The sequence below is a fragment of the Muntiacus reevesi genome, chromosome 2, assembly GCF_963930625.1.
Source record: "Muntiacus reevesi chromosome 2, mMunRee1.1, whole genome shotgun sequence".
Lineage (NCBI taxonomy): Eukaryota > Metazoa > Chordata > Mammalia > Artiodactyla > Cervidae > Muntiacus > Muntiacus reevesi.
In genome coordinates, this window is record NC_089250.1 from 38,750,116 (window position 1) to 38,761,856 (window position 11,741).

General features: G+C 55.3%; 2 protein-coding genes across 2 annotated transcripts in view; both read left to right on the forward strand.

Moving 5' to 3' along the window:
- Positions 1–1,612, forward strand: part of CFAP61 (cilia and flagella associated protein 61) — a 231,542-nt gene extending 229,930 nt beyond the window's left edge. The window contains exon 27 of the mRNA XM_065921324.1: positions 1,361–1,612. Coding sequence (XP_065777396.1) covers positions 1,361–1,561 — 201 coding nt within the window. The 3' untranslated portion in view covers positions 1,562–1,612. The remainder of the gene's footprint in view (positions 1–1,360) is intronic.
- A 7,569-nt stretch (positions 1,613–9,181) lies between these two features.
- Positions 9,182–10,732, forward strand: INSM1 (INSM transcriptional repressor 1). Its single transcript, XM_065919592.1, has one exon. It carries the CDS (start codon positions 9,182–9,184, stop codon positions 10,730–10,732), a length of 1,551 nt encoding a protein of 516 aa, XP_065775664.1.
- Positions 10,733–11,741: the final 1,009 nt, after the last annotated feature.

Consider the following 11,741-nt stretch of genomic DNA (forward strand, 5'->3'; position numbering starts at 1 on the left):
GAAGTCCCTTTTAAAGTTATTTTTATTTTATGAATGAAGTGCTTTATTCAACAATCCTCCTATAAATGGGCAGATAGGTGATGAAACAAGTATGGTAACCATAGAAACCATATAGTGTATATCCGAGTGCCAAGTGCATCACTCTGTCAACTTGCCTCTATGTCTGAATCTTTTTATAATAAAATGTTGGGGAAATCTCTACTATATTATAAATATGCACAGTGTGTGATTCTCAACTGCAAATAGCTTTATTCTCTCTGAGCCCCACACCTTTAAAGATAGCAGTGAAATTTGCCTTTACTAAGAATTTAGTTTAGGTTTTAAAAATCCTATTGCTTGGGGACTGTAAAGTAAACCATCTAGAAGTTTTCAACTAAAAATGTTTAATCACCACCTTTCTTATTTTTTAAAAAAACCCTGATCTACAGATCATTTTTATCTGAAAATTAAGAGCTTAAAATTACTATGCTTGCTGAACTCTTAAGACATTATGGTATGCGAACTAAGCCAGTCACAAAAAGAGAACTAGTGTTTGATTCCATTTACAGGAAATGCCTAAAGTCAAATCATAGAGAAAGCAGAAGTGTGGGGACTTCCTTGGTGGTCTAGTGGCTAAGACTCTGTGTTCACAATATAAGGGGCCTGGGTTTGATTCCTGGTCAGGGATCTAGATCCCACATGCTGCAACTAAGAGTTTGCATGCCTCAACGAAAGACCCTAGGGTGGGCAGGAGATGGTTAGTAGGGACAACCTGGGAGAATGAGAAGGGAATGGCTACCCACTCTGGTAAACTAGAGCTAACTTGATTATTCTAGGGCTTCCCAGGTGGCGCTAGTGGTTGAAAAAAAAAAAAGCTGCCTGCCAATGCAGGAGCTAGAAGAGTCTCGGGTTCAGTCCCTAGCTGGGGAAGATCCCCTGGAGAAGGGCTTGGCAACCCACTCCAGTATTCTTGCCTGGAGAATCCCATGGACAGAGGAGCCTGGAGGGCTTCAGTCCATGGGGTCACACAGAGTCGGACACGACTGAAGCCACTTCACACTCACACACCAATGTGCCGAAATGGATGGTGCTGATGGCTGCATGACGACATGAAGGTCCTTTTCACCTCTGAGTTGGACACTTAAAAATAAAGTGGTAAATTTTATGCTGTGTGTATTTTGCCACAGTTTAATTTTTTTAACCTAGAAAAAAAAAGACAATATTGTGGCACTCAGCCCAAGTAAAAATAGTTAAAGTGGTAAATTTTATGCTGTGTGTTTTGCCACAATTTAATTTTTTTTAATCTAGGAAAAAAAACAAACAATATTGAGGCACTCAGCCCTAGTAATATCAGTATCTGTCATCTCACTCTATTTTCCAGGATGAAAAACTTCCTTCTATGGAAGAGCTAGCCCGTCAGATCGAAGATGAGGAAATCAACCTGCCAGAGAAGCCCAGGGATTACCTCAAAAGAGTTTTCCAGGAAACCATCTACAGGCCTCTGGTGGAGAAGAGCATCCTTGACTACCTGCACTACAATCATTACCACCTGCCCATGTACGCGTGGCCGGGCATCATTTAGCTGCAGCCACCGCCTCCACGTGATCGTTTCCACTCGTGTCGTTCCGGGAAGTGCTCCATAGAAGCAGGAAACCTGGCTGGACCGCCGGGCACCATCCTTTTCTGCGGCCACCAGATGCCTGTAGTTTCCTATCGTCCCAGTAGGTGGCGCGCGGCGGTGCGACTCGATTCTGGGGCACGGAGAGGCTTTACCCACACCAGGCGTGTTCCTGGCCAGAATAACCCAGTTTAGCAATAAAATGAGACCGTTAGTGTGCAAAACTTGTTTTGTTTTTCTTTTTAAACCTTGGGCATGATTCTGTTTGATTTTCTGAAAAGTCCTGCCGCCCATACTGTTAGTCCTTTACATGTTTACCTGGTCACGTGGGTGATAAAAGAAAATCGTATACCCAGGATGGAAAATTAGGAATACAGACGCGGTGAAATTATCTCTATAATCCAACATCGGAAATGGTTGCATAGACAAGCTTACAGGGAGTTTGGAAACGAGGGGCCTGCTCTCACGACCTGTATATTACATTTCTACTTCCTGTTTCAGATTAGGCATATAAATGCAAGGAAAAAACTGGCAGATCAACGCAGGCTCAGGCCCACGTTTTAGAGTAGGAAACGGCAGTGGGAGGTTAATCTGGATCATTTCCTTTGACTCGCCGTGTTGTTGCTTGGCAGTGGGGTCCTCTGGTACCCGTTACCTGTAATGTGGGTCAGTAGCCCACTTTCCCATAAATAAAGCACATTAAATGCCTTCCAGAAATCACGTGGATTCAGAAACAACAGGTAAGACTGATTTTGTTTATTTGGATATCTTTTAAGCAGATAGTGTGACATCATTTGTGTCTGAATTTTTGACCAGCAGAGGTTAAAACTAGCTTTCGGTTTTCATTCTTTTTTTTTTCTTCTTCTGTATTTATGTTAACATTTAGCAAAAACTGGAGCAATTTTAATGACTACACAGCTACTTGGAGGGTAAGTCATTACAGAATTATCCCCCATTAATAAACTAATACCTCTCAAAAAATAAAATGGTTCTGGAACACCAGACTCTGATTTTTCTAAAGCAGGCAAAAGCAAGCAACAAACTCCATTAATTCCCACACAAATATGCTTTACACAAGGACAGGGGTCATTCAGAGGGAGGGCCCAGCGCCTACCATATGGTATAAACTGTGCAGTTCATATGGGGAACAGTCAATACTAGTTCCCTCTTCAAACTGCAAGCTCAACACACATGGAACCATGTTTCAGAGCCTGTGAAAGAGTTAGCTCAAGAAACTCTCTCTTTCCCCGCTTTCCCCTTTCTCTGAGAGGCCCTGGATCAAAGTCATCAGTAAATGGAGTGAGTTTCTGTGACAGGCCCTGGGACCTTGGGTGGAGATGAACAGAACAACAGAGGATAGCTGGTGATGATTTCTGTGACCAAGTACTACCGTTAAAAAGCTTCTAGTCACATAAAAGTGACCCTATATGACAGTGCCAACCTTAATGTCAAACCATGCATAAATTTTATGGTTAAGTTTGTCTCTGCTGCCTTTTAAAAAGTAATCTTGGGGCCCCATACATATCATGGCAGGTCTGAAAATGTCTAGAATATAATTTAGTCTACAAAGTGTATGGGATGAAGTTACTAATCACTGTCCTATATTCAGGAAGTAATTTCCTGAATCAAGGTAGGAATTTTAGCATATGTGTGCAGACAAGCATTGTATGACTAAGGAACAGTTTGTTTAAGAATAGGTGAACCCAAGACTTGTTGATCGTAATTTGAAACTGGCTGTTTTAAGGATTTCTAGAGAATAAAGATATTTATTCTTCAATGATGCTAAATCCTGGCAAAGGAAAGGGTTCCAGACACACCAAGTACTTGGACTTCTCTAAATCTTTAGAATTCTCTAAATCTAAATCTGAAGCTCTGTGGCAGAGCTTCCACAGAGACTGAATCTGAAAAGTCCCCATAAGGTTCAGCTTGTGCAGCTCAGCGGGGAGTCTTGAGCTCTAAGCCTACCCAATCTTGTAATTCTAATTTTGGACAAAGAATATGGACAAGAAAACACCAAAGTTACATTTCCTCCTTTGTATTCTCCCCATATCACAAGGAACAACCATGCCTCACGACGCCTTTAGTAATTTCCTGACACGGGTAGGTTTCTGCTAACTCGCGGCCACCTCCGTCCCCAAAGTGGCTCCTGAGATGCTACCCAAATATCCCAAGAAGGAGAGAGAAAAATAGAAGATGATGTGGGAGAGGAAAGGGAACCTTGTACGGAGGAGAAAATGTGAAGCCAGGCAATCAATATTTACCCTCAGAAGAAGGGTGTGTGTGTGTGTGTGTGTGTGTGTGCGTGCGTGCAAGCGCGCCAGCACGGGTGCACCGGCTGAGTGTTAGCCAAGGAGCAGGACGAGGGCCTCGAAAGTCGCCTTGTGCGAGGAGCTGTTGATTGTTTTCTGGTTGAGAGAAGAGGTGATGATAAGGCTGGGATACAGTGCGCGCCGGGCCGGGCGGAGCGGCAGCTGTATGCTAATACTCGCAGAAACCAGCCTCCGCGTCCCCCATTAAAGCAGGCGGCCAGGAGGCCACACATCACTGAACAAATAGGCTCTCTCTAGACAAATAAAATAACACACGTTGGCCTGCGGGGAGGGGTGCGGGGTGGAGAGCCAGAGGGGGTGAGGAGCGGGAGGAGAGGAAGGGAGGGGGAGAGAGGGGGGCACCGAAGAGAGGGGGTGACGGAGAGAGAGGGGAGGGGAGGCCGGGAGGGAGACCGGGAAGAGGGAGGAGCGGGACTGTCCGAGGGGGTCAGAGGTGGACGAGACTCCGCGGAGCAGAGAGACGAGACGGGGCGGGGTGGGGGGCAGTGAAAGATGCGAAGAGAGGAGAGGTGGGACGAGGTGGGACGAGGTGGGCAGAGAGGGGCTGGGGAGAAAGAGATGGGGGCGGCAGGGAAGAAGGCGGGGACGAGGAGGAGGGCAGAGGAGGAACGCGGACCCCCAACCCAAGAGCGAAGCAGGGACAGGGGCCCCGAAGCCCAGACGGACGGTGCGCCCCTGCGGCCCCCAGGCGCCTGACTGTCCCTCCGTCCGTCCCCGGGGAGGGCGAGGACAGGGGACTGTCGGAGTCACCGGGCCTTTCTGGTCGGTTTTGCTGGAGCTTTGTCGCCGCCTTGTCCGAGACAGGGGAGCCGGGCTGCCCCTCATCGGGGAGGGTGGGGGGGAGCCGCCCCTGCGCGCCCCACACTCGGTGCCCTCCCAGCTCTCCCCGGCCTCGTCCTCTCCGTCTGACTTTCCCACACTTCTGGGCGTCGCTGCGCCCGCCTTGGGTATCATCACCCTTCCAAGTCGCCCGGCCCGGGGCCCGTCCGGCCCGCCTCCCCTCTCCCTCCAGGCCGCGACAGTCCCACCCGAGGCGAAAACAAACAGCCCCCGAGGGCACTTCAAGGGAGCGTGCGGCTGCCCGACGGCACACTCGGCAGGATGAAAGAGGCGGCCGACCACCACCCCGTGGGCCCCGGGGGAATAATGGGCGCGCGGCAGATTGCCGGGGGCACTTGAAACTCGAGGGGAGGGAACTGCCGGAGCGCGGTCCCTCCCCGCGCCCGGCGGACGGCGCAGCCTCGCGGCTTCGCCCTCGTCCGCCCTCTTTCATGCGCTCTCCTTTTGTGTGGAATTATTTAAACGGGAGATCTGTGGCAGCTTTATGCTAATGTGCCGAACAAAGGCGACGGCCGGCGGGCGGGGGGCCCCCGGAAGGTGCCCGGAGGCCGGAGCGGGCTGGGCAGGGCGGCGGCGGGCTGCGCGTGGCTCTCGCGTGCCCCGGGGGCCCAACATGCCTGCCCCTCATTCCTGCAAATACAAAGAGTCTCCGGCTCCGGCCGGCGAGCGCGGCGCACCGGGGTGCGCGGGTCCCTCCGGAACTTGACGGCTGGCTCTGCAGCGGGAACGCGCGATCCAGGTCTGGCCGTGGCTCGCGGACCTGGAGGGCCTCTGCGAATCCGGCAGAGGTGTACGCAACCGACCCGGGATGGCGCTGGGGCTGCTGATCGCTTTCCTCTCGCGCCTCCGAGGCGTCTCCAAACACACCCCGGAGACAGACTTCCTTTCTGGCCTCTTAGGGGCTGCATGAACCCAGGAACATCAAGGGGCAATTCCTGGGCCGAAATTCCCCACTTTAGCGCTTGGCTCCAAGCTTTGGGCTTCTAGCAACTCCCTGGGGCTAACTCCTGGTCACAGTGAACCCCAGCGCCTTCCCCGACGGCAAGCTAGGGCTCCCGGACAGGAGAGTCGGAGCAGCCGTGGCCTCCAGCTCTGCAGCGGTCAGAGGAAGCACTCACCCCCTCAAGGAGAGGGGCGAAGAGGCCTCTGGGTTTTTCCTCAGCACTGGCCAGGACCCCACAGGAAGGGAGTCGCTTGGGGCTTAGGAAGGACAGTACCCTGCCTGGGATCCCTCTTCTTGCCTTCCCCCGTGGAACTCCCCTGGAAGGGGCAGGTCAGCGCTCAGGGGTCCCCAACTCAGCTCCACGCGGCCCCTATCCGGAATCGCAGTGCGCAGAGGCCCGCCGCCTCCGCGCAGCGTGGTGGCGCTTTCCTCTTCCAAAAGGAAGGCAAATGTCTCGACTCACTGGCCACCTGCCCGCGGGCGCGCAGATTCTGAGAAATAAAATCACGCAGAAGAGGACGGAAACCCAAGACCGGGCGCGAGGTGCATGTCCCTGGACGGTGCTGGTGTGTGCCCTAAGAGAAACCTAGTTCTTTCCCAGCCCTGGGTTGTGAAATTAGTTTCTAATACTCGGACCTTTCAAGTTTACATTTGTTTTGACTATACCTGTCTGAAAGCAGATTTCATTTTCTCTGGCAAGACTAGAAACCACAAATAAAGAAAAAGAAACGGATCCATTGAATCTCGGTATTTCAATAGTGTTCAATAGATTCTCTTAGCTTAATTCAGAGCCCTGTTGAATTCGCTGCATTCAGACAGGGGTTTTGTTTTGTTTTTGCACACACGCACACCCCCGCCCTCTTCACAATTATGGGTGTTGTCATTTTTTAAAGGATTCGCAAGGTGACTAACTCTCCCTGTTATCTGTTGAATGAAAAGAGTGTTACACATGCAAAACCAAATACCCGGCCATCAGTAGGGGATGCCGGCGGGCAGGCCACCCCCCCTTCCCCCCCTATTATTGGACAATCCAGATGGGATTCGTGATTAGAAAATAAAATTGGCCAGAGCTGTCCCGGAATCCCCTTCCCACTTCTAATTTCATCAGCAGTATTAATCAGCACTCAAAAGAGCAAAGAAATAACATCAGTTACTTTTAGACTGAAACACACATATATTTTAAATAAAGTCATTTTAGAATTTCTAACTTTTTTCAAGACTACTTTCATCCTAGTTAGCATTTTTTAATATGAGGGTGAGAGCTTTCAAAATATATTGCATTATAGTCTGTTTTCAGTGTATAAGTTTTTTTAAAATCACAAACAGAAAATCACCAAATATTTTCCCCTTGATTAATCAACTTGATTAACTCCTTGATTAACTAACTCTAACAACTGTCTCCATTACAACTTATTACTCATGTGGACTCAAAGAAAAAAAAAAAAACCTTTCATTTCCACGCCAGGGTATTTTCAGAGGGAAAATCCAAAACAATTAAATACCTTCAGTGGAATCAAACATAAGCAAAATTCAGCAAAATCTGAGTGTACAGAGCTTTACAGAAAAGTGCCCATTTCCTTTTCTTTCAATAAAGTGACATTTTCTTCACAACATATGACATTTTATGTGGCTTGGCAATTTGTTTCCTAGTGATGGGCGATCAGGGCCACTACCCACTCTTGGGGTTCTGACCCCTCCACTCCCGGAGATTCTGCTTTTGTGTTTCCTTGGGGCTGGGGTAGGGCTGGGGCTGGGAAGAGCTTGGAGGGAAAGGGCCCGATTTGGGTCCAAACGGCGTGGTGGGGGTGGGGGTGGGGGTGGGGGTAGATTTTCACTGTTGTTTTTTCCTGGTGGCGCGGTTGGAAGGGTGGGCGGGGGGCTTGGGGGGAGGCGGTCGGTCCTCTCCGAGGCCACAGCCTGCCTCAGAGGACAGATTGCCCCCCTCTCCCCCCCGGCCGGCAGCACGCGCCTCTTTTGAGTCCAGATTGGCCGAGACCGGCGCTCAATAGCGGGAGGTTAATTTCCTTCACAAAGGTGAAGGGGGCACGGCTCCGGGGGGCCCCGCGCCCAGACAGGCGGCCCCTTTATTCCGCTGCGCCTTGATTGGAGCCCTTGATTTAGCATCTGATGTCAACCAGCAGACAAAATGCCCGCTCCGAATGAAAATGCATGAGGCCGCGCAAGAAGAGCGGAAACCAACTTCACTAGGGCGCACGCGGCTGGCCGCGCGTTTCGGGCTTTGGCCAACGCCACTCGAATCACCCCAACCCTGGGCGACGCGGAGGTTCCGAATGGCCTGGACCAGACCGTTCCAATGATGCCAATCTCGGAGCCTCCGGGCGCTTAAACAACAACAACCAAAAAGTTCAGAAATTCAAGGTTTTTTTGGAACCCAGCCTGCTCCTTCCCCCATCCAGCGCTGTGTCTGCAGGCGATTGAAGAAGTGCAGTGCCAACTGTTTCTCAAACTCGAGAGAAACCTTCCTGAGGCCCTCGGGCGCGTGGCGGCTGCGGACATCGCCCTCGGCTGCAGCTAGCAGGCCAGACCCTCCACTCAAACTTGAAAGTCCAGGGTCCCGTTTCCGCTTAGATCCTGGGTCCCCGCGGCCCCTCAGTCCCAGCCCCGGGCGGGGTTCTGGGCGACTCCTGCTTGGCAGCTATTTTCGATTCCCGATTATTTCCCAATACCAGGAGTTCCAGCGCCTCCCCCAAGCCCTCTCCCACCCCAGCAGCCGCGCTCCGATCTCCCCCGCCCCTGCCCACCGCCGCCCCTACCCAATCAGCGCGCACAACTTCCCCCTCCGCTCCGGCTCGCGGATTGAACCCTCCTGACATATTTGGGACCATTCTTCTCCTTTGTTGCTATTTTGCTCGCGACCCGCGGGTAATCCCCGCGCGGGAGGGGGGGGGGGAGCGAGCATTGTCGTGCTGATGGACGGGCCCATTTGGCGGCTCCGAGCCCCCCGGAGGAGAGACACAAAGCCCAGGCACGTGCGCCTCCGCATAGAGGGGCAGCAGACCGTGAAGGGAGGCGGGGCCGGGCGTGTGCCGGGGCCGGGCGGGGCGGCGGCGCCGGGCGGGGCGGCCGAGAGGCGCGCGCGGGGGCCTCGCGCCCTCAGGTACATCTGCCGCACCTACCGGGCGACCCCCGAGTCCCGGGCCCCTTTTGGCCGCCGCGTCGCCCTCCCACCCGACCGGGTGGAGGAGCTGCGGGCGCGCTGATTGGCTCCGGGGGAAGCGGGAGGCGAGAACAATGGCCCCCTCCCCCAGTTAAAAGGGAGCGGCTCCCGGGCCCGGGGACAGGGACGCGCGTGCAGGGCGCAGAGGCGGGCCGAGCTGCCCCCGGCGCCACGCGAGTCCCAGCGCCGCCGCCGCGCCCGGACCATGCGCCGGGGACACTGAGGGCCGCCGGGGCCAAGCGCGGAGGTGGGACCGAGCCAGCCTCTCGCCCTCACCCTCGCGCCACGCCAACATGCCCCGCGGCTTCCTGGTGAAGCGCAGCAAGAAGTCCACGCCGGTATCCTACCGGATCCGCGGTGGCGAGGACGGCGATCGCGCGCTGCTGCTGTCGCCGGGCTGCGGGGGCGCCCGCGCCTCGCCCCCGGCGCCCGGCCCCGGGCAGGGCCCGCTGCAGCCGCCGCCGCAGACCGAGCGCGCCCATGCGGCGCTCGCCGCCGCGCTCGCCTGCGCGCCGGGCCCGCCGCCACCCCCGCCAGGGCTGCGGGCCGCGCACTTCGGCAACCCCGAGGCCGCGCACCCGGCGCCGCTCTACAGCCCCACGCGGCCCGTGAGCCGCGAGCACGAGAAGCACAAGTACTTCGAGCGCAGCTTCAACCTCGGCTCGCCCGTCTCGGCCGAGTCCTTCCCCACGCCCGCCGCGCTGCTCGTGGGCGGCGGCGGCGGCGGCGGAGGGGCCAACGGCGCCGGAGGCGGTGGCACCTGCAGCGGCGACCCGCTGCTCTTCGCGCCCGCCGAGCTCAAGATGGGCACGGCTTTTTCGGCGGGGGCCGAGGCGGCCCGCGGCCCGGGGCCTGGCCCCCCACTGCCCCCCGCCGCCGCCTTGCGGCCCCCGGGCAAGCGGCCTTCGCCCCCCGCCGCCGCGGCCGCAGAGCCGCCCGCCAAGGTAGCCAAGGCCCCGGGTTCCAAGAAGCCCAAAGCCATCCGCAAGCTGCACTTCGAGGACGAGGTGACCACGTCGCCCGTGCTGGGGCTCAAGATCAAGGAGGGTCCGGTGGAGGCGCCGCGAGGCCGCGCGGGGGGTGCGGCGCGGCCGCTGGGCGAGTTCATCTGCCAGCTCTGCAAAGAGGAGTACGCCGACCCCTTCGCGCTGGCGCAGCACAAGTGCTCGCGCATCGTGCGCGTGGAGTACCGCTGCCCCGAGTGCGCCAAGGTCTTCAGCTGCCCGGCCAACCTGGCCTCGCATCGCCGCTGGCACAAACCGCGGCCTGCGCCCGCCGCCGCCCGCGCGTGCGAGCCCGAAACCCCTGCCCGGGCTGAGGCGCGGGAGGCGACGGGCGGCGGTAGCAGCGACCGCGACACGCCGAGCCCGGGCGGCGTGTCCGAATCGGGCTCCGAGGACGGGCTCTACGAGTGCCACCACTGCGCCAAGAAGTTCCGCCGCCAGGCCTATCTGCGCAAGCACCTGCTGGCGCACCACCAGGCGCTGCAGGCCAAGGGCGCGCCGCCGCCGGCGCCCCCGGCCGAGGACCTACTGGCCTTGTACCCCGGGCCCGACGAAAAGGTGCCCCAGGAGGCGGCCGGCGACGGCGAGGCGGCCGGCGTGCTGGGCCTGAGTGCGTCCGCCGAGTGCCACCTGTGCCCGGTGTGCGGGGAGACGTTCCCCAGCAAGGGCGCCCAGGAGCGCCACCTGCGCCTGCTGCACGCCGCCCAGGTGTTCCCCTGCAAGTACTGCCCGGCCACCTTCTACAGCTCGCCCGGCCTCACGAGGCACATCAACAAGTGCCATCCGTCCGAGAACAGACAGGTGATCCTCCTGCAGGTGCCGGTGCGTCCGGCCTGCTAGAGCGCGCCCTCCACCCGGCCCCCCGAACCGTGCCTTCGCTTGGAGACCCACGGAGAGAGCGCGCTCCGACCCTGCGCCCGCGCCGGGGGCGCCCATCCCCGGTGAAAGTGTGGTCTCCGCTTCTCTCGGTGTGGCGTGACGGTAACCCCATCCTCTCGTTGTTGTGACTCCTTTTGGACACCCCCCCCCCCCGCCTTTGCGTTGTGTCCCCTTCTCCCCCCCCCCCACCATGGCGCAACAGGAGCCAATCTCTTTTTGTACAAGGGAGAAAAGCTGTACGCGTTTGTCTCGTGGTTGGAAGCCTCCCCTTGGAGGGGAGATGTTTTTCTTGCTAGTATTCGCTGTGTTCATGGTCTAGAAATGCGGTTTGCTCTCGCCTACCAATCTCTGCTCTCTATGTATGTAGCCTACGGGTTGTTTTGGGTGAATCTTGAGGAATAAATGCCTTTATATTTCACAGGCTGTAAATTGAACTCCCCACATGATTAGCTTTATTATGGCTTGTGAACTGCTGGAGTCTGGCTTTACCTTTTTGTATGTGAACAAATCAAATTGCTTAAAAAAAAAGAGTTTTCTTTAGTCTAGCCACAAATGCCTTGAACGTTGTCTGTTTGGGATTGTTTTTAGGAGGGAGGGATGGGAATTTTCAGAAGATGCTGTAGAAACTGCCTCAGTATTTCACATAAGTCTTTTCAGTTTGATCATCTTTGTTGAGGTAGGACTGTATGAGTTCCCTCTAAATGTATATGTTGATTTATGAGTAATTGTTATTTATTCTTTATTTATTTATATTAATTATGAAGATTATGATATTATTTGATTGCATATTTTTTGGTGCGCTTCCCCCCTCCCCCCACCACTCGACATTTCACTGTGCATTTTAGAAGAGAGCCTTTTTCTAAAGGGATCTGTTAAAAGTTTTAACTTTTATACCTATCTGAGCGAATTACAGACAACCTACCATTTTATTCTGCTTGGAGCCCCTCCCCCCTGGGGCCCTCGTACAACC